Raw genomic sequence first — 21,669 nt, 5'->3', positions numbered from 1 at the left:
AGCGGAGATTGAGGCCTGGCGGATAGCGAGAAGAAAGGATATGCTGAAGGGCAAGTTCCCATCTCCGGAGTTCTGACAGGTTGGTGTTAGTGGGAAGTATCCAGATAACCCGGACGGTGTAACACTGTGCCAAGATGTGCTGGCCGTGCACCAAGGCATGTTTAGCCACAGGGTGATCCTCATTACCAACAAACACTGTCTGCCTGTGTCCATTCATGCGAATGGACAGTTTGTTGCTGGTCATTCCCACATAGAACGCTTCACAGTGTAGGCAGGTCAGTTGGTAAATCACGTGGGTGCTTTCACACGTGGCTCTGCCTTTGATCGTGTACACCTTCCGGGTTACAGGACTGGAATAGGTGGTGGTGGGAGGGTGCATGGGACAGGTTTTACACCGGGGGCGGTACAGGGTAGGAGCCAGAGGGTAGGGAAGGTGGTTTGGGGATTTCATAGGGATGAACTAAGAGGTTGCGAAGGTTAGGTGGACGGCGGAAAGACACTCTTGGTGGAGTGGGGAGGATTTCATGAAGGATGGATCTCATTCAGGGCAGGATTTGAGGAAGTCGTATCCCTGCTGGAGAGCCACATTCAGAATCTGATCCAGTCCCGGAAAGTATCCTGTCACAAGTGGGGCACTTTTGGGTTCTTCTGTGGAAGGTTCCGGTTTGAGGAGATGAGGATGTGGCTCTGGTTATTTGCTTCTGTACCAGGTTGGAGGGTAGTTACGGGATGCAAAAGCTGTTTTCAGGTTGTCGGTGTAATGGTTCAAGGATTCCGGACTGGAGCAGATTCGTTTGCCACGAAGACTAGGCTGTAGGGAAGGGACCGTTTGATGTGGAATGGGTGGCAGCTGTCATAATGGAGGTACTGTTGCTTGTTGGTGGGTTTAATGTGGACGGACGTGTGAAGCTGGCCATTGGACAGGTGGAGGTCAACGTGATCTGGACTCACAGTGAAGAAGAACTCCAGAATTTCCTCTCCAACCTTAACTCCTTTGGTTCCATCAGATTCACCTGGTCCTACTCCAAATCCCATGCCACTTTCCTTGACGTTGACCTCCACCTGTCCAATGGCCAGCTTCACACGTCCGTCCACATTAAACCCACCAACAAGCAACAGTACCTCCATTATGACAGCTGCCACCCATTCCACATCAAACGGTCCCTTCCCTACAGCCTAGGTCTTTCGTGGCAAACGAATCTGCTCAGTCCGGAATCCTTGAACCATTACACCGACAACCTGAAACAGCTTTTGCATCCCGTAACTACCCTCCCAACCTGGTACAGAAGCAAATAACCAGAGCCACATCCTCATCTCCTCAAACCGGAACCTTCCACAGAAGAACCCCCAAAAGTGCCCCACTTGTGACAGGATACTTTCCGGGACTGGATCAGATTCTGAATGTGGCTCTCCAGCAGGGATACGACTTCCTCAAATCCTGCCCTGAAATGAGATCCATCCTTCATGAAATCCTCCCCACTCCACCAAGAGTGTCTTTCCGCCGTCCACCTAACCTTCGCAACCTCTTAGTTCATCCCTATGAAATCCCCAAACCACCTTCCTACCTCTGGCTCCTACCCCTGTAACCGCCCCCGGTGTAAAACCTGTCCCATGCACCCTCCCACCACCACCTATTCCAGTCCTGTAACCCGGAAGGTGTACACGATCAAAGGCAGAGCCACGTGTGAAAGCACCCACATGATTTACCAAAGTGACCTGCCTACACTGTGAAGCGTTCTATGTGGGAATGACCAGCAACAAACTGTCCATTCGCATGAATGGACACAGGCAGACAGTGTTTGTTGGTAATGAGGATCACCCTGTGGCTAAACATGCCTTGGTGCACGGCCAGCACATCTTGGCACAGTGTTACACCGTCCGGGTTATCTGGATACTTCCACTAACACCAACCTGTCAGAACTCCGGAGATGGGAACTTGCCCTTCAGCATATCCTTTCTTCTCGCTATCCGCCAGGCCTCAATCTCCGCTAATTCTAATTTCAATTTGCCGCCGCTCATACCTCAACCTGTCTTTCAACTTCAATCTTTGCCTCTGTACATCCGCCCGACTGACATCTCTGCCCAAACTCTTTGCCTTTACAAATGTCTGCTTGTGTCTGTGTATGTGTGGATGGATATGTGTGTGTGTGCGAGTGTATACCTGTCCTTTTTCCCCCTAAGGTAAGTCTTTCCGCTCCCGGGATTGGAATGACTCCTTACCCTCTCCCTTAAAACCCATATCCTTTTGTCTTTCCTTCTCCTTCCCTCTTTCCTGACAAGGCAACCATTGGTTGCGAAAGCTAGAATTTTGTGTGTATGTTTGTGTTTGTTTGTGTGTCTATCGACCTGCCAGCGCTTTTGTTTGGTAAGTTTCATCATCTTTCTTTTTAGATATAACAATATGAAAAGCATAGATTGCTACCACATGAAGAAGGCAATCAATGACAGACAGACAATTTCTAGATATTGTTAGCTTATGGACAAGTCCACCATCAGACGCAGACAAACTACATATAATCTCTCTCTCTCTCTCTCTCTCTCTCTCTCTCTCTCTCTCTCTCTCTCTCTCTCTCTCTCACACACACACACACACACACACCACACACACACAGCCACTGTCATCTCCATGCACTGGAGATGACAGTATAGCCATGTGTGAGAGGTTATGACTATGTATATATTCTGTCTAGGTATGATAAAAGACCTAGTCCAGTAGCTAACAATATATAGCATTCTTTTCAAAGTGCCTGTCTGCCACTTCTAAATTTTAAATTACAATATGTAATATATATCTGAGCAGGAAGGTTGTGTAGAGTAACAGTTTATTGTTTACTGTGGTCCAGTTATAGACCTGTATGATTATCATCCAGGTAAAATTTGATTGGGTTGTTTTGGGCCCTTGATGAGTTATACTTGTGTTACCAGCAAGTATTACAGTTTTCTTTGTCAATATTGTAAAATAATCTTCACAGATATACAAGTTATGCTATTAAAAGAGAGGCAGTAGTCTCTTGTATGTTACATCCTTATATTATTTAAACAAATGGAGGGAGTGAAACTGTGCTGTGATGGAGATGATATTCTTACTTATTTTTTATCTGTTGGTATCATCACAGCACATTTAAGTTTCTTTGGGAAATATCTTTCTAATTATCTAGTGTTTGAAAGGTTAACTGAATGATGGGTCTATCAGATCAGTACAAGATTTTAATTCTTGCTATAAACACCATTATATGAAGAAGAATGAACACTTTTTCAGAACATACTGATTCTTTTAATCTTATTAGTGGTTGTGATTTTAGTGGTTGTGATTTACAAACAGTCCAGTCATCCTCCCCCCCCCCCCCCCCTTCAATTCTCAATTCTTTAATGTATAAAACAACTTCAAACTTCTGATTACGTTACAAATAAGATAATGTGTAAATTTTTAACATTAAACATGCAAGAGACAAAAAAATTATAAAATGTATGAAACTGTGTGTAAAGTTTGTGAAGTTGCTAAGTGCTCTCATTCTCAAATACTGGATAAGTATCATCTGGGTAATTTGCACACTGTGATTTATGCTACCTCAAGACATAAACACAGTTTATAACTGTAATACTTGTATTATAGTGTTAAACATTTACAATAAGATTGCATTCACTGCATTAAACCTTCAACATAACATTGTACCTCTTATTGAGTAGAATTTGAATTTTTAAATTCAGTCAGTTATTATATTAACTACTGATATCAAAATTTTTGTTGCCTCTGGAGGCCATTTCAGAGGTAACAAGCAACTGAAACTATGCACCATGTGTATTTCTGTTCATTTGTTGTAGGTGCACCATTTGTGACAAAATAATCATTGAGTTTGTGTACAGTGATATCAGTGTACCATCATTTATGCTACAGCTGCCATATGAAAAGCCAGTTTCATTTGTTTCATTACATTTATATGCTTAGTAATACTTGAAATTGTTTTTGCTTTATACTTTATGTGTTTTACTTTTTTGTGTGCAGAACATATGTTTCACTCATTCATTCATGATCTGAAGGATTTTACAATACTTGTGATAACTAAGTTTCAAATCCATATTACATACTGTTCTCTGAATCATATAGAGAGCTCTCTTTTTGGCAAAAGATGCTTTTGACCCATGTGTTATTCCCCCGTTGCCTCCACTATTGTTTAATTTCAACTTAATTTGCTTCAGGGGAAATATGAGTATTGAAGGAATATGTTCAATATAGAGTAAAATATTTCATTAGCACTGTCTGCTTTGGAAATCTCTACTTGATATACTCTCTGTATGTTCCCTGTAAGCACTAATTAACTGGTAGCAATTTGTAATCTAGTCTTTCAGTCAATATAATTAATAAACCAAGACATCAGATGTTACTTTACATGTGACTTAAAAAACCTGCTCTGTCCCATAAGGAATATATGGTGCTGATAAGTGCCAGGATTTGCTCATGACAACCATATTTTTATGGTAAGTGTCATTTTAGTTTGAGATAAAAGAATACTTCTATGGCCTGAAAAAGTCTCAATTTTGTTTCTATGTTGCTTCTTCACTGTATCTGAGCAAAACTTCATTTACACCAATTATATTGCATCCCTTGTTTTTCTACTAAAAAAGTTGTTTCCACTGTATCCAGGAAGCAAATAATGCCAGCTAAACAAAGTAAGATAGATGTAAAGATTATAGTGGCTCAAGCAGGAAAAGTTATTTTGAAACATAAGAAGACTTCTGATGTCAATTGTTAGCTCAAACTGAGGGATGAGTTTCTGAAATTATGTGCTTGGAGCACAGCACTCTATGAATGAGACACATTCATAGTGATTAAAAAGGGAAAAAAGATGAAACTGGATACATCTGAACTGTAGCCATATACAAAGATACTATTTATGTGGAGTGCTAAGCATATAAATGAAGAGTAGCTTAAAATAAGTATACCAAAAACTCTATCTTGAGGAGAACACCTGTGTTAAGGAACGAAGGAATATTAATTTAATAAAGAAGATAACAGCTGAGAGGGAAATACTTCAAAGCAAGACCATATTAAAATGTATAGAAGAGATTAATGAGAATGTTGTGCATAGTATGAAAGCTAAGATAAAAAGCTAGCAAAGGTTAGAAAGTTGGAGGAAAATACCAAACCAGTAGAAAGCTGCAGTAAGGTGTAAAAAAGATTAGGGTATTCCAGCAGTCACTCCAAGTTGCTCTGTAAAACTGCTACTAGTTTTAGATTGTTGTCAATACTGCAGCCTTTTCTATGCTGTAACCCAGACCAATTTAAGGTCCAAGTAGCACAGGCTGAGAAGGGCACAAAAAGATGCCTTACTTGTAGGATTACTGTACACGGTGTAATGCAATTATCAGTGGCTGCTTTGGCTGCCAAGCTGAGAGGGGCACCTGGGACGTCCAAGTGCAAGATTTGTGTACAGTGCGTATCACAATTAGGGGTTGGGAACACCAAATAATAACTCACTTGCATTGAAAAATATTCTCAAATCAGCCATGGCTGCATCTCCTGAATGGTAAGAGATGATTTATATAATTACAATGGTACATGGTATGAACAAACCTCAGTTTCACTGAAGTACTGCCTATACCTCAGATATGAAATCTTATCAAATTTTTCTCATAACATACAATTTCCAAATTTCTTGTGTTTTTTTATATTTGAGAACATCAGATCTACAGAGAAACATAAATACTTTAAAGGATCAAATGATTTTACACAATTGCACAGTATAATTACAATGTAGACACTACAAATCATGTTATATTTCCTTGATGTATATAAAAACTTAGTTATTTTGTTCAGGTTATAAAATTGCCATCCAAGGCTTCAACTCCCCTAAAATACTGTGGAGATATCTTTTCAGTGGTTAAAGCCACATTTACTAAAGGACTGCATTGACAGCATACAACATCCTTTGGCACACATCATAAATGAATCTTTCACTGCAGGCTGCTTCCCAGAATACTTAAAATGTGCAAAAGTCCTGCCTCTATTTAAGAAAGGCGATCCAGAAAATATAGAAAACTATAGGCCCATCTCATTACTCTCATCCTTTTCCAAGGTAATAGAAAATATAATGAAAAAGAGACTAATGGATTTCCTAAACAAGTACAACCTACTGTGTAAAGAACAGTTTGGTTTCAGGCCAGGAAGAAGCACAGGTTCAGCAGTAGCTCACTTCACAAACTTTGTCTTACAAGCACTTGACGAAGGTGAACATGTAACAGGCATATTCCTTGACCTTAGCAAAGCATTTGACACGGTAGACCACAAAATACTACTAAACAAAATGGAGGCACTAGGAATAAGGGGAACAGTAAATAATTGGTTTCAATCGTACTTGGAAAATAGGGTACAGTGTGTAGAGATCTCACAAACGAAGTTCAGCAGATTGACAAAACACATTTCTAAACCAGAACATATTAACATAGGAGTCCCTCAGGGAAGTGTGTTAGGGCCAATACTCTTCCTAATATATATCAATGATTTTCCCCAGAGTGTGAAATACGGGGAAGCAATACTATTTGCAGATGATAGCAGCATCCTTATCAGTGACGAGTCACCAGACAAATTGAGAGACAAAGCTGAAGAAACTCTCGATCATGTATGCAAGTGGGTAGTAAGCAACAAATTAACCCTCAATATTAAAAAAACAAACAGTATTAATTTCCACATAAATAAAAAACATAATAGCATAGGCCTAAGAGTTAAAGATGAACTTATAGATTGTGTCACAAACACAAAATTCCTAGGTATGCATGTTGACTCACAGCTTAACTGGACTGACCATATTGCAGCACTAGAAAAGAAAATTGCTACTGCTTGCTATGCACTCCGGATAATTATGTCAGTATGTAATAGTTCATGTGCTAAGACGACATACTTTGCATATGTGCATTCAATAATTAGTTATGGCATAACCTTCTGGGGTACAAATGTGCAGAACATACAAGCAATTTTCAAGCTGCAAAAGAGGGCAGTACGAATAATAACAAAAAGCAGCAAGAGAGCTCACTGTACTGATTTATTCAAAACCATGGGAATCTTGACAGTACCATGTGAATACATCTTTCAGACTGTGATATATATAAAGAAACACATTGACCAGTACACACAAAACAGATCTATACACCAACACTGGACTAGATCCTGCCACCATTTGCATCTCATACGAAAAAACAAAACAAAAACCCAAAATAGTTTATTATTTAATGGATTAAAAATGTATAATAGACTTCCAGAGGAGATCAAAGCTGAAACTGGAATACATGCCTTTAGGAAAGCTGCAAAAAATTATTTAGCAAATAAATGTTACTATACTGTCAAAGAATACTGTAAATGACATGTGTTCACCTCAATTCATGCAAGAGTACCTTTGTAAATTTATATTTATCTTTAATTATGATTGGTATGTATTTGTTTTGTGTAATCCATGCAAGAATACATTTGTAAATTTATATTTATTTGTAACTAAGATTGGTCTGTATTTGTTTCGTGTACAAATGATTAAGTTGCACCATAGAAATATGTACTACCAGAAGTACTATTATGTATATACTCATTCCATGTATACAGTTGACGACATCCATACAACACAAGTTGTCTACGGATGAATAAATAAATAAATAAATAAATAAATAAAATATATTCTTACCTCACAATTTATTGTAAGTATTCATTGAATATATTCCTACCTTTCATTTTATCATGAATATTAAGTCCCACACACAATAGTGTCTTGGAAAAAGGTTGTAAATGATGCAGAATAATTGAAATTTTGGCTGTGATGCAGGCTTGAATTGTGATTGAAACAAGAAAATTTTGAAATATACGATGATTCTTGCACAAGAATACCAAAATTTAAAAACTCTACAAAGAAGGAATGATTAGTATTTTTAAATAATGGGTGACATGAGTCGTTGTTGGGATTCATACATTTCTGATAATTTTTTCCTGATATATTAGTATTACTGTGATGCTTACTGAATTCATACAGGATACTATACCATATTTAGCAACTGGCTTACAGCAGCTGTTAGACCCTGTAACACTGCAAAGCACGACCATCTACTTGTTCCTATACTCCTCCTGATGTCAATATTATTTTCTTTTGTTTTATGACCTCATAATTTGGTAGTCTGTTAATTATTCCAATTATAAAATTTCACTTTCTTGAGAGTCATTAATAAATTTTGATAATTCCCTTTCACAATGAAATGCTCTCCCATAAAATGGTACTGATAATTTTGCCATTTTCTAATTATGCAGCTACTACTTAAGCAAACTGACTTAATTGCATAATGTCTCTGTACCTTTTAATTTTTGGATTTTTAAGCAAATAATCAAAACATACTTACTTAACATTTTACCAATTTGTAATTTTCTGTAAAACACATTTCTTTAAATAGGTGCTGCACACAAAGCTTTAGTCAATCAGAGCAATGTAGTTCAAAAGTAAACAACATGCAATTTTCATTTTTTATTTGTTATTCAAAACATAACTATCAGTGTGTGTCAGTTGGTGGTTAATAGTTACAAAGTGCAAAACAAGTTTTCATCAGTCAGTCAGCATTTGATAATCGTAGCAGAAAGTAACACATCACTGTCATGATTGGAAAGCTTCTTTCCTTTCCAATGCACTTTATCTGGCCAATTTTATGTCACGATTAGTATGGTACTGCAGAGAACCAATGATACCCCTATATAGGCTATTCCTATGATGGAGCGATGACGTCACCTCTACCATAGGCATTTTAAAGTTATTGCCAGCTCTTCCCAGGGAGGAAACTGTGTACCCAGTCTACATGTAATGAGATCACATGTTTAAATGTAACATAATTTTTCAGAGTGTTTGTGCACTGTGTATCTGAGGTGGGACATGGAAACCAGCCCAATATTTACCTAAGCAGGTGTGGAAAACCAAGAAAAAACTACATCTAGGCTGCCCAGCAGTTCATAAGGTAGATTTAATCCGGGGCCAGCACACCTCTTCATATCCTGGAAGTGGTGCTTTAACATGCTTGGCTGTTCAGGTGGATTTGTTGGACAGCTAAAGCATACATACACATCGTCCATTAGTTTGAATCATGTAAAGTAATGTATATTTCTCTGCCACCATTGAACTTTGTGAAATTTGGTTAGTTTGTGTAGTTTATTGATTTGTACCAAATATTTAGGCACCTACATGTTACAAAGCTGACCATCAGAGTGGGAATGTTGTGTAGTAATAAATATGAAGAGATCAAAAATCAATTGCTATAGTGTTTGTTGTTTACTTTCTTGAACAAATGTTCATCAAGTCCATTAATAACAGGAGGACAATCAAAGAAGAAATTCCATGAGACTTCAGAGGTGAAATTATAAGTCATTAATACCACAACACCATTTTTGCATATGAGTGGCACCAAAAGGAAATGAATGCTGTAGATACTACACTATTTAATTTACTTGGTAAGTAACCTGTGTTTGTTTCCAGTTCAACTTATATGAAGATTTAGGATTTATCAAAAGTTCCGTTGAGTATTTTACAATAAATACAAAGTGATTTAAGGTGAGACTTTTCCACCGAACACACCATTCTTTGGTATTTAAGACAACAGAATACTGCTTGGGCAGCTGGATTCCACATGGACCAACTACCGATGAGAGCCTGCACATAGTCTGGCTTTGCAAACTGGGAAATCTTCCACCAGCACAGTCATTATTTTGAGACTACTTTTATTCTCTCTGATCTCAGTAATAAGCCAAAAAAGAATGAGCTGTATAGCACACCCATAGCCTGTAGCTGGCCATCACCTTTCTGCTGAATCTATTTTAAGTTTCAGATTGTGTAAGGAGACCATATCTAGAGTTTCATGGAGCATCAGGGGATTAAGTCTGACTGATTATTTATTTGAAGCTCTATGAAAACTTCAGTAATATGTCATATGGGCACATTAAGAAAACAACTGCTACTGAACATCATTCTGTGTGGAACAAATATTCCACGCTCTATGAATTACTAGAGAAACTTATATTCATTATTTGGATTGAGAATTTTTATTGCCAATGACATTTTCTATTCAAACCAGGTAACAGTTTTTATCTGAGCTCATTTTCACTGAGATATTTAACTTATTAAAAGGTTAGGCTAGACTTTAAATGTAAGTAGCTGAGTGACTCCTTTATTTATGAATGATTTCCAGCAGAGCAATTATCTTTTCTATTCAGATAGAGATATCATTACATTTCAAACTGATTAATGCCCATAGATATTTCAATGAGGCACTTCAGTTAATAAGTATTCAGAAGCAGGGAACATCTTAAGCGCATAGGACATATAGACATACTAGTAATTCATGGCTATAGATTGAACACCAACTGCAAGCAAATCTATACACCATTATGTGCTTCAGAAACAACTGTCCTAGAAAAAACACTCATTCTCATTACAACTAAACTTTCTCATGAAACATGATGAAGACTAGTCCAAATCCATGGTGTTATATAATTAATGAACCTGATAGTCTCACATTAACTGAAGAGGGACGGGATACTATATTTTTTGTGTTTCCTTAAGTTTACAACTTTAAATATCTCTAAAATAAGAATTAGTTGGCAAACTTTGTACCAAACTGCTATTTTGTCAAGATCAATATGGATATTAGATAATGCTTTCTCACATGTTGTGCATCATCCACTAGCAATCTATCTAATAGTCCATTACAACACAAATAGTAATGACAATAGCATACTTCACTGTCATTCATCCAAAATTACTTTTGCACCTGTGGATGGGTCTCTGTAAAAAAGTAATGTGCCACATTCTCCCTGTCAGTAAGTCATTAGTCCAGTCACAGATCTGCTTAGATATATCATTCCAACTTGTTTTCTTTAATAGAAATTCATGTAATATAAAGCTGAAAGCCTTTTTGGAAGTTCAGAGTCTGCTTACGACTGTGTATGGCTCATGGAATATGAAGTGGGAGAAGCTCAATTTGGGATTCATGTGATCATTCTTCTCAGAATTGTGCCATAATATTATAATAAAGAAGGTCATTTCATCCTGTGTGGATAATTTTGTTTTAAACTCATAGTAATTACAGAATTCTGCTGCAAAGAGAGGCCAGTGACATAGGATGGTTGCTGCTGTGCTTGCTATCTCCCTGTTGCTGGGAACAGTTCTCTACTGAAGGGCTCCTTGGTAAATGGCAGATAAGAAATTAGTCGATTTTGTTGAAAATTTACTCTTGGGCTATGGAGCCTTGTTGGGTATTAGTGTTCTCAGATGCTTTTCATCACAATCAGCACTGAATTCCATACCATTTAACTTAACAGTGATGTGGCAGTTGAATGATGAGATCATTCATTCATCTTTCATTGTCTCTGGTGCAATTCAGCAATTTGAACACTTACTCAGTGTTGTACTTTGCCTCCAGTTGTGAATAAGCTCGAAAGTAATTTTATCGGTGGAACATACATACTGCTCTTCAGGATTATATATAATTTTCAAATGGAGCAGCAGAAAGAAAAGGAGGAAAAAAGGGGGACCTAATATTAGGATGTATTATTTACTGGATATTTTACTGCAAGGGGCAGTGCACATGCACAAACATACAATGAGTCAAGAAGTATTCGTCTAGCTGTACATTTTTAGAAAAGTAGGCATGCGGTTCTGAAAAGAAAGTAATGTTCATTGAGAAACAAAAAACAAAATACATTCATAGTGATATAAGGGTAACAAAACAGAATTTCATACAAAAGACATTTTATAAAGTATTTGTCCACCATCTGAATATACCTAAAATTCATAATGAAGGATGAAACTTTAATGCTGACCCATGACACTCTAGCATCTACAATTCACAGCCACAGTTGTTTTGAATGGTGCCAGGACAGTGCAATTTGCAACATAGTCTGTATGGGTAGTCAGATGGCACTAACTGAAAGAAAACTTACTCTACACTTGTATAATCAATGAGACTGCTAAAGTACTCAGTAGACCTAGATTGGTAGTTCAGTCAATAACAGATCACTATTGCATAACAAACACATTGAGGAACCAGCCATGTATCGAATGTCCTAGGTCATTGACTGATGAAGACACAAGGTTTATCGGGAGGGAAATCAAGAAGTATCCTAAAATCAGCACTCCTAAAAGATGGATGGGGAGTTAAAGTCTAGAGGGCAAGAAGGATGTACCAACACAGCCAGAAACACCTGCAAGAAATATGGATAAAATGACTTCGTAGTTTGCAAGACATTTTGGGTCAGTAAACAGAATCAGAAGGAAGGAAGACTTCTGCAATATAATTATATTTCCTGATGAAAGCAAATATAATACACTCAAGTCAGCTGGCAGGTGAATGGTGTGGCATAAGAAAAACAAGGAGATGATGCCACAGAACTTTTTGCTATGGTAACACTCTGTGAGGGTTCCCTGATGCTGCAGGGGTGTACAAGTGCTGCAGGTGATGGAAGGCTACATTTTATAAAGGGTACAATGGACAAAATTAGGTCTCCAAGGAAGTTAAATCCCTCAACAGGACAACAACCTGAAGCATGTGCCTAGAAATACAAGGATACGGTTCCTGCACTCAGAAACAACTCACTACCCCTCCTCAATACCCAGATATGAATCCCATTGAACAGTTTTGACAAGCACTGCAAGAGTACTTCAGAAAAATACAAATTTCTAATAAGAAAGCCTTAAAACAAGCTCTTCAAGGAGGATGGAACAAAATTCCAACTTCTGTGACAGCAGCTTAGTCAGCTTTATTCCCAAAAAATTGCAAGAAATAATAACTGTAGAGGGAAACCCCACTAAATATTAATTTTTGTAATTTAACCAAGTTTTCGGGCTCTAAACGTCAAAAAGCTTGGGTGGACAAATATTTTATGAAGTATCTTTTATACAAAATTTTCTATTTTATTAACCTGATCATCACTATTAATGCATTTTTCGTTATTTTTCAATAAAGATGTTTTACTGATGTACATTCTACTGGATTGGCTCTTCAGATTTTTATTCACTTCTTCTATGTGGCACAGATTTACTTTTTTTAAAAAACATGTAGAGATAGGCGAATACTGTTTGGACTCACTGTGAATAAACTATCCATGATGAAAACTTGCTGTTCACCATTATTCTCGAGGTGTTTCTACTGGCTAAATAATATCACAAATTCATAATAAATGAGCGTCTTATATTGATGTTATTTTATGGTACTCTGTGGGCTCTATTTCCTGTCTTGTTCATTTGTATAGGATACAGATTACTTGTAATTCCATGTTATTGACAGATGGCGAGACTATTGTGAAGTTGTCCCATATATATTAGTACATATAAGAACTGGACAGTTATTTGTTACATTTTACATAAGCTATAGATATGTTAGTTAATTACTTACTAACATGCAGGTGGTGATCTCACACATCCAGCATTTCTGAAAATGACTCATACTGCAAGGCATTTCTTCACCAACTTTGCAATGTGAAAATATACAAGAAAATTCTCTTATTTTAAAAAGCAAGTGATATGGTTTGCCCTGATTTTGCATTATATGGTGCAAAATAACTTGAAAAAATTAAGGTGTATCTATTATACAGTATTACAGAAAACTTTTCAAAAGTAAGTAGCTCAGAAACTGCCAATGAAGAATCAGAGACTGACAGTTTATAAAAATGATGTCTCAATGTTTAATGCTAAAAAACAGAGGAATTGCATTCTTGCTCACAGTGGTTACTAATGAAGTGACTTTCTGTCTTAAGCAATAAAATTTAGTGCTGTAGTAGAGGACAAATAAAAGAAGAGAGTGCAATGATAACTTGCTTTCACTTTCCTCCAATGTAGTGTTGCTTTATGCAAAGTGCACAGAAGGAAAGAAATGCAAAATAAAAAAATAGCAAAGAAGTAAGTGTTCAGATACAATAGGCGATAGAAAGATAAATGATTAAAATGACAAATGGAAAAAGAGATGACAGCAACAGGAGAAAATTGACAGAATATCAGTTTGTTGGAAACACAGGAAACCCCTTGACAAATCTTAGGTGCAAAATGTGCATACATTGCCATTCTGTCAAATTTTTCATGTTGTCTGCTCTATAACCATTTAAATAATTGAATATGCCAATTTTATTTACATTTATCGTTAAAAGTTTTATTTATACAAACCATTATCACTGCCAGATGTTAACCTGGCTAAAATATTCACAAAATTAATGATAAGAATATAAAGTTTTGATTTGTTAAAGGTCATGCAAAATAATGCATAATGGAGTGAACATTATCTTACATTCTTCTGAAAACTGAACAATCACAAGAATGGAATGCCTGCAGGAGTGGAAGAAATGTGGTGAATGTGAGATACCCAAGCGTCAGGTAGGTGAACAGTCTTGTGCTAACCTCAGGCAGGTGCTTGAATCTGTGGACACTTGCCTGTACGTCTCACGGTTGACACGCACTCCCTCAGGACCTTCAGTTGATGTGCAGTCCAGTTCTATACAGTGTAGGCGGCTGCCCCATTCACAGTGCTGTATGTCATGGGCTTTGTACAGTTTTATCTGCAGGCATGTTGAGAGTTCACCAGAGCCATCCACCTGTGGTAATGAAGGCAAAGTGACAGTTAGAACAGCCCAACAGGGGTGCATTGAAATATAAGTGCATCAGATGATTTATAATATGCTACATGACCCAAATTTTTCATGAAGAACCTGATACATCGACATATTTTCATCCTGCAACTTGTCATTCTAGGGTTTCAGCAACAACATGATTTGGAGACAAAATACTCAAATTATTAACGAAAAGATTTATTTCATTCTGGAATTAAAAACTGCAGTTTCCAAAACTAATGTCTTGTAATAACACACAACTGATAGATAGTTAAACTCATGAGCCAAAACATTATGAGCACCTATGTAATGGCTTGTTTGTCCACCTTTGGAATGAAATACATCACTGATTCTGAATGCCAGTGAGCTGACAATTTGTTGGTAGGTTTGTTGAGGTATGTGATATAATAATATCTAAACACAGGTCATGTAATTTACGTAAACAATGTGCCGCTGATTTGTGTATGTGGTGATGGCACTCAATAGTGACTCAAATGGATTCCATAGGATATACATCAGGCAAATTTGTTTGCTGAGACATCAATGGGAGTTCACTACAATACTCCTCAAACCACTGTAATGTTGTTCTGGCTCCAAGATGTGGACACTAATATCCTGAAAGATGAGATCACAATTGGGGAAGACATCAAGCATAAAGGAATGCAGGTGGTTTGCAGCTGTCAATATGTCTTTGATTACTAGTAGAGGTCCCACGCCAATGCAGGAGAATGTCTCCCATAATACTGCTCCCACCAGTCTGTGTCCATTGTGTGGTGTAAACATGATATGCCGTGCACCTCAATGATGGTATTTGTGAAGACGACCATCAAGCTAGTGCAACAAAAATGTGATTCACCTAAAGAGATGACTCATTTTCATTGATTGATGGTCAAATCACAGTGGTCCTGAGCCCACTGCAGTCGTAACTGACACTGTCGTTTGGTCAACATGTGCATACATAGGTGTGGTCTGCTGTGGAGCTCCATATTCAACAATGTGTGACAAACAGTGTACTCTGAAACAGTTGGTGTTGCACGAGCATTATGCTCTTTCAGTAGAGATACAACAGATCACCATCTGTCCTCCATTACGGAGCAGACAAGCCACTGAACCCACATTCTGTGAAAAGTGGTGGACATCCAACCATTTAGTGCCTGATGGTACTTTCACTTTCACTTTCCTTCTACCTCTTTCCACAGATGCTCACAACAGAAGAATGTGCACATTCAACCAGCTTCACCATTTTTGATATACCCCTTTGTCAAAGTAGCTTATCTCAATGGATTTCCCAATTTGCAGCCCTAATCTTCACTAGGGTGATCTGCCATCCATGTCTGTTCTGCTAACATTTTTGTTACCATGTCACAGGTGGTCATAATGTTTTGGCTTATTAGTGTAACTGTTCTAAGTGATGTAAATCCATGATTTATCACATAAAAAAATGCAAATGATACCAAACAAGGGGTGTATGATTATAATTAATGAACAATTACTGAATGTACGAGGACATGTAACGGATCTCAAGATGAATAAGAAATTTCGTAAATGAAAACCAATATGTACATTGTATTAAGAAAAAAAAGTAAGAGGGATCAGTTTGTGAATGAATCTAATGTTAACAAAATTTAGACAAAAATATTAAATAATTTGTGACAAGAAGTCTTTCAATTGAAATAACAATTTTTAACAAAATGACACACATATTAATTGTTGAAAGATTGTTAATATTATCTTGGCCATGGTCGCTTGCCTCAGCATATTGTTAGCATAGTTCTTTAATGTTTTAGGCTCAATGCGTTTGTGTAACTGCCATGCAGAGTACTATGTATTGTTCAGATGTCAGTATCTTGATGAGTTGTAATAAAAGTTTGAGGTCATGCACCAAGTTCCCAGGAACAAAAATCATCCTCTTGGCTGAGCTAAAAATGCAATATTTGTTTTAGTTTATAATGTACCACACTGCAGACAATTTTAATGCACTAGATTAGCAGTTACATTTGTTCTGCTAAAAACTGCTCAGGGTTTCAAGTTATTTGTTATAAAGAGTATATGTAGAATAAATGGATAGATAAAAAAAATCTACTCACCAAACAGCTGTAGGGTAACACACACACACACACACACACACACACACACACACACACACACACACACACACAGAGAGAGAGAGAGAGAGAGAGAGAGAGAGAGAGAGAGAGAGAGAGAGAGAGAGGACGATTTAACGTTTACAAGCTTTCAGAGCCAGTGGCTCCTTCTTCTGGCAGAAGAGTTGAAGGGAGCAAAGAGGTGTGAAGGAAAAGAACTTGAGAGGTTTAGGAAAAAGGTACAGCTCAGAAAAGTCACCCATAACCCTGGGTCTGGGGAGACTTACTGCAGGATAGGATGAGAAGGAAAGACTGATTGTTGGGGACTGTACCAGACGAGATGTGAAAACCAGAGAGCTTACACATGGAAAACAGGGTAATATGCAAGACAGAGATAACTACTAAAACATTGTGCATTAGTTAAGAAGAGTAAAACTCAAAGTGAATTGTATGTAACAGAGGTGGGAGGGGGCTCGGCGAAAAATAGACAAGTCAGAAAATGAAAGATGTAGAAAACTAAAATGGAGTAAAGAAAGGAGTAGTTACTGTGAATAAATGCTGAGATGGAAGGAATTAATGTTAATTAAGGCCAAGTGTGTAGCAAGAACTGAGTACATGTTGTAGTGCTAGTTCCCACCTGCGAAATTCTGAGAAACTGGTGTCTGGGGGAAGGATTGGTGTGTGTGGTGAAACAGGCACCGAGGTCATGACTGCCATGTTGTACAGCATGCTCAGCAACAGGATATTGTCTGTTGCCTGTATACACCCTCTACCTATGCTCATTCATCTTGACTGATAAGTGGGTGGTAGTCATGCCAATTGAAAAGGCCAAACAGTGTTTACATAACAGATTGTAAATGGCATGTGATGTTTCACAGGTGGCTCTCCCTTTGATAGTATATGTTTTGTCAGTTACAGGGCTGGAATAGGTGGTGGTAGGAGACTGAATACGGCAAGTCTTGCAGTGGGGGTGGTCACTGGGGTAGGGAAATAGGTGCATAAGGAGCATAGGGTTTGTTAAGGATATTGCAGAGATTGGGAGTGTGACAAAAAGCTATTCTAGGTGTGGTGGGCAAAACCTCAGACAGACTGGATTTCATTTCAGGAGATGATTTTAGGATGTCATGGCCTTGTCAAAGTAGCTGGTAGATACATTCCAGGCCATGATACTGGGTGACAAGTGGTGTGTGCCAAAGTTGTTTTTTGGAGGGATCAAGAGTACCAGGATTGGATGTGATGGCTCGAGAAACCTGCTTTTGAACTAGCCTATTGGGATAATTACATCCAGTGAAGGCTGAAGTGCGAGTGGTGGTGTATTGCTGTAAATAGTCTGCATCTGCACAAAGACGTTTGCCTCAAATGCCAAGGCTGTATGGGAGGGAACGTTTGACACGGAAAGGATGGCAACTGTCAAAATGTAAGTACTGTTGTTTGTTAGTAGGTTTAATGTGGACAGAAGTGTGTAGCTGGCCCTTGAGGATGAGATTGACATTGAAGAAAGTGGCATGGGATTCGGAATAGCAACCTGTGAAATTTAATTGAGAGGACGTATTTAGAGATTCCAGGAATTTTAACAGGACAGCCTCACCATGAGTCCACCATATCGTCAATGTATCTGAACCAAACCAGCCGCTGAAGGCTTATGAGTCCCAGGGAACCCCCCCTCCATGTAACCTATGGAAAGGTTGGCAATAAAAGGAGCCATCCTGGTTCCCATGGCCATATCCCTGATCTCTTTGTATGTCTGCCCCTCAAAGATTAAGTAATTGTTGGTAAGTATAAAGTTGATTAAGGTGAGCAAGAAGGATGTCGTAGGCTTGGAATCATGTGGGTGTTGGAGATGGCATCAATGGCAACAAGCAAGGTGCGTGGTGGGAGTGGAATAGCACGGATTTCAGACAATCTAGGAAATGGTTGGTATCTTAAATGTAGGAGGGAAGTCTTTGCACCATGGGTTGCAGATGTTGATCAACTAGGGCAGAGATACATTCGGTGGGTGCTTTGAAGCCAGCAACTATAGGACGTCAAGGACAATCGGGTTTGTGGATCTTAAGAAAAGGTGAAAGATGGGGGTGCATGGTTTGGTTGGAGTAAGAAGTACTATGGATTGCAATGTAAGACTTTGTGAGGGGCCTGAGGTTTTTAGGAGGGATAGCAGGTCAGTTTGAATTACAGGGACAGGATCTTGACAGCAGGTGATGTATGTAGAAGTGTCGGACAGCTGGTGTAGGCCTTCACTAACATACATTTGTTGGTCAAGTACCACAGTGGTAGATACTTTGTCTGCAGGGAGTATAATGGAGTCAACAGCTCATCCAGTGCAGACTCAACAATCAGTCTTTCCTGGTCATCCTGTGCGGTAAGTCTCCCCTGACCCGGTGTTCTGTGTGACTTTTCTGAGCTCTACCCCTTTCCCTAAACCTCTCCAGTTCTTTTCCTTCACCCCTCTTCCTTCCTCTTCAACTCTTCTGCCAGAAGAAGGAGCCATTGGCTCTGAAAGCTTGTAAATGTTAAATTTGTGTGTGTGTGTTCCCTTGCCACCGCTTGGTGAGTATTTTTTATCTATCCATTTACATTATATTATTAATAATTGATTATTTTTGTTCTTATGAAAAAGTATATGGAGGGTAGAGTTCAGTCACATATACTTAACTGAAAGTCTCTAGCTGGATGTTGTAAGTGTTGTTATTAAACGATAAAATAATTTTTTTTTAAGAAAACTACTTAGTTTTGCCACCTTAATGTTATTGTAAATTGCAACACCAAAAACTAACATACCAAAGGAGTCTAAACTTGGAGCATATGTTTAAAAGTTTACCAGTAATGAGTGATGAGCTGCACAGATGTGGCACAGACTTAGAAACAGCATTTCTCTTGTGTTTGGGAAGGTCAATGAAGAGCTGTCATTCAGAGTGGAAGTACGTAAACAAACATCAGTATATCATGCCAATGTCAACAGATGCAATCTCAATTATCTGGAGAGTGGGTTGTCATACTGTAATGTTTCAGCTGACATAGAGCATCTATGTCAGTGGCTGTCAAACTCTTTGCTCAAGAGCCAATACTGCTATTGTGGGATGGCGCTCCCAGCCACATAAATATTGATATATTATTATTATCATCATCATCATCTTATTATCATTATTATTAGTATCACAGGAACCGCCAACAGACTATCCTTCGTAACGGAGCAATAAGTTTACCACTGACCTTCAAGTACAAATTGTTAAAAGCTGACACCATTTGCAACACTTCGTGTTGACTGTTCTCCATCTTAGATTGCCACCTCCTTCACTGGATGCAGAACTGTGACACAGTAATTGCCCAATAAAGTATTGTTTTGTTGTCTTTCTGAGTGCATGATTAACTGGTTAATAACTGTAATTGTACTAATATTGTACTAATATTTAAATGCTTTAGGCCTATGTAACATGAGACACATTCACAAATGTTTACCAGTAATAAATGTTTTCAATGGCATTCTTCTCTCCCTCATTGCATTGTACTACAACAGCCTTGATTTTATTTCACATTCCTTGCTAATATATACCACATTTGAAGGTGCTCTTCTCTATAAGGCACATTCACAAATTCGTGTTAAGTTCCATTAAAATTTTATAGGCTCTACCACAGTACTGATTTTATGATGTTTCTTAACTGGGCAAAACCTTGATAGTGGCAATCCCCTCCCCCTTGAGCATTTGAGATAGGACATCAAAATTAAAAAAAAAAAGATTTTTAAATTTTTTTGTAGTGCACATCTTTCTGAAGAGTTTGGTATATAAAACATATATGTTCGAGGAAATGTAGACATGGAATTTGATCTTAAGTGTGCTGAAGTATAGTGTATGGAATTCAAATATGTATGTTTTGTAAGCGAAGCTGTCAAACCTATAATCAGGACAGTGGAAACTAAAATGACTTTTAGTTGACTGGTTTGACATCCTACCCCTGAAAAAAAGGAAGGAAGGAAAAAAAAATCTCACAATTAATACTGGGTGGGTTTATTTGTGACTGGAAGAATAAGAACTCTTCAGAAAATCTGCACTATTGATTGCCTAGTAGCTAACAACTCTCTCTTTTGTGTGACACAAAATTAAATATATTATGAGAAGGAAAGTTGCTACTCACCATATAGCAGAGATGTTGAGTCGCAGATAGGTACAACAAAAAGATTTTCACACTTAAAGCTTTCGGCCAATGGCCTTTGTCAACAATAGGCACACAAACGCGAACATACACACACACTCACGCAAACGCATCTCACACATGCGACTGCAGTCTCAGCCAATACGTGTGCATATGTATGCCTATTGTTGAGAAAGGCCATTGGCCGAAAGCTTTAAATGTGAAAATCCTTTTTTGTTGTGCCTATCTGTGACTCAGCACCTCCGCTATATGATGAGTAGCAACGTTCCTTCTCATAATATTGATACATTCCATCCTGGATTTTCCATATTTCAAAATTAAATTCAGGATGATTTCATCTCAAATCATTCAGATCCTGTCAACTTGTGGTCATGAATTTCTCTGGATAAAATATATATTAGACCTCTGTATCATAAGTGTTAAGACATAAAGTATTTTCGTTTTATCTTAATTTTTGTAAATTGTGCAGCCCTTTTAAAAATGTATATTTTGTAAATAACTCTTAAAACAGTAGAGAACAAATATATAGTGACTTACCAAACGAAAGTGCTGGCAGGTCGATAGACACACAAACAAACACAAACATACACACAAAATTCAAGCTTTCGCAACAAACAGTTGCTTCATCAGGAAAGAGGGAAGGAGAGGGAAAGATGAAAGGATGTGGGTTTTAAGGGAGAGGCTAAGGAGTCATTCCAATCCCGGGAGTGGAAAGACTTACCTTAGGGGGAAAAAAGGACAGGTATACACTCGCGCACACACACACATATCCATCCGCACATACACAGACACAAGCTTGTCTAAAGGAGAGACCAAATTTAAAAACTGGTC

General features: G+C 38.0%; 1 protein-coding gene across 1 annotated transcript in view; it reads right to left on the bottom strand.

Moving 5' to 3' along the window:
- Nucleotides 1–21,669, bottom strand: part of LOC124711739 (CB1 cannabinoid receptor-interacting protein 1-like) — a 1,345,746-nt gene that overhangs the window by 79,857 nt on the left and 1,244,220 nt on the right. Inside the window, exon 4 of the mRNA XM_047241950.1 lies at nucleotides 14,430–14,590. Within this exon, the coding sequence (XP_047097906.1) occupies nucleotides 14,430–14,590 (161 nt within the window). The remainder of the gene's footprint in view (nucleotides 1–14,429; nucleotides 14,591–21,669) is intronic.

This window comes from Schistocerca piceifrons, chromosome 8, assembly GCF_021461385.2.
Source record: "Schistocerca piceifrons isolate TAMUIC-IGC-003096 chromosome 8, iqSchPice1.1, whole genome shotgun sequence".
NCBI classification, from domain to species: Eukaryota; Metazoa; Arthropoda; class Insecta; order Orthoptera; family Acrididae; genus Schistocerca; species Schistocerca piceifrons.
The sequence above is the reverse complement of the archived record's forward strand: the minus strand, read 5'-3'. Positions and strand labels throughout refer to the sequence as shown.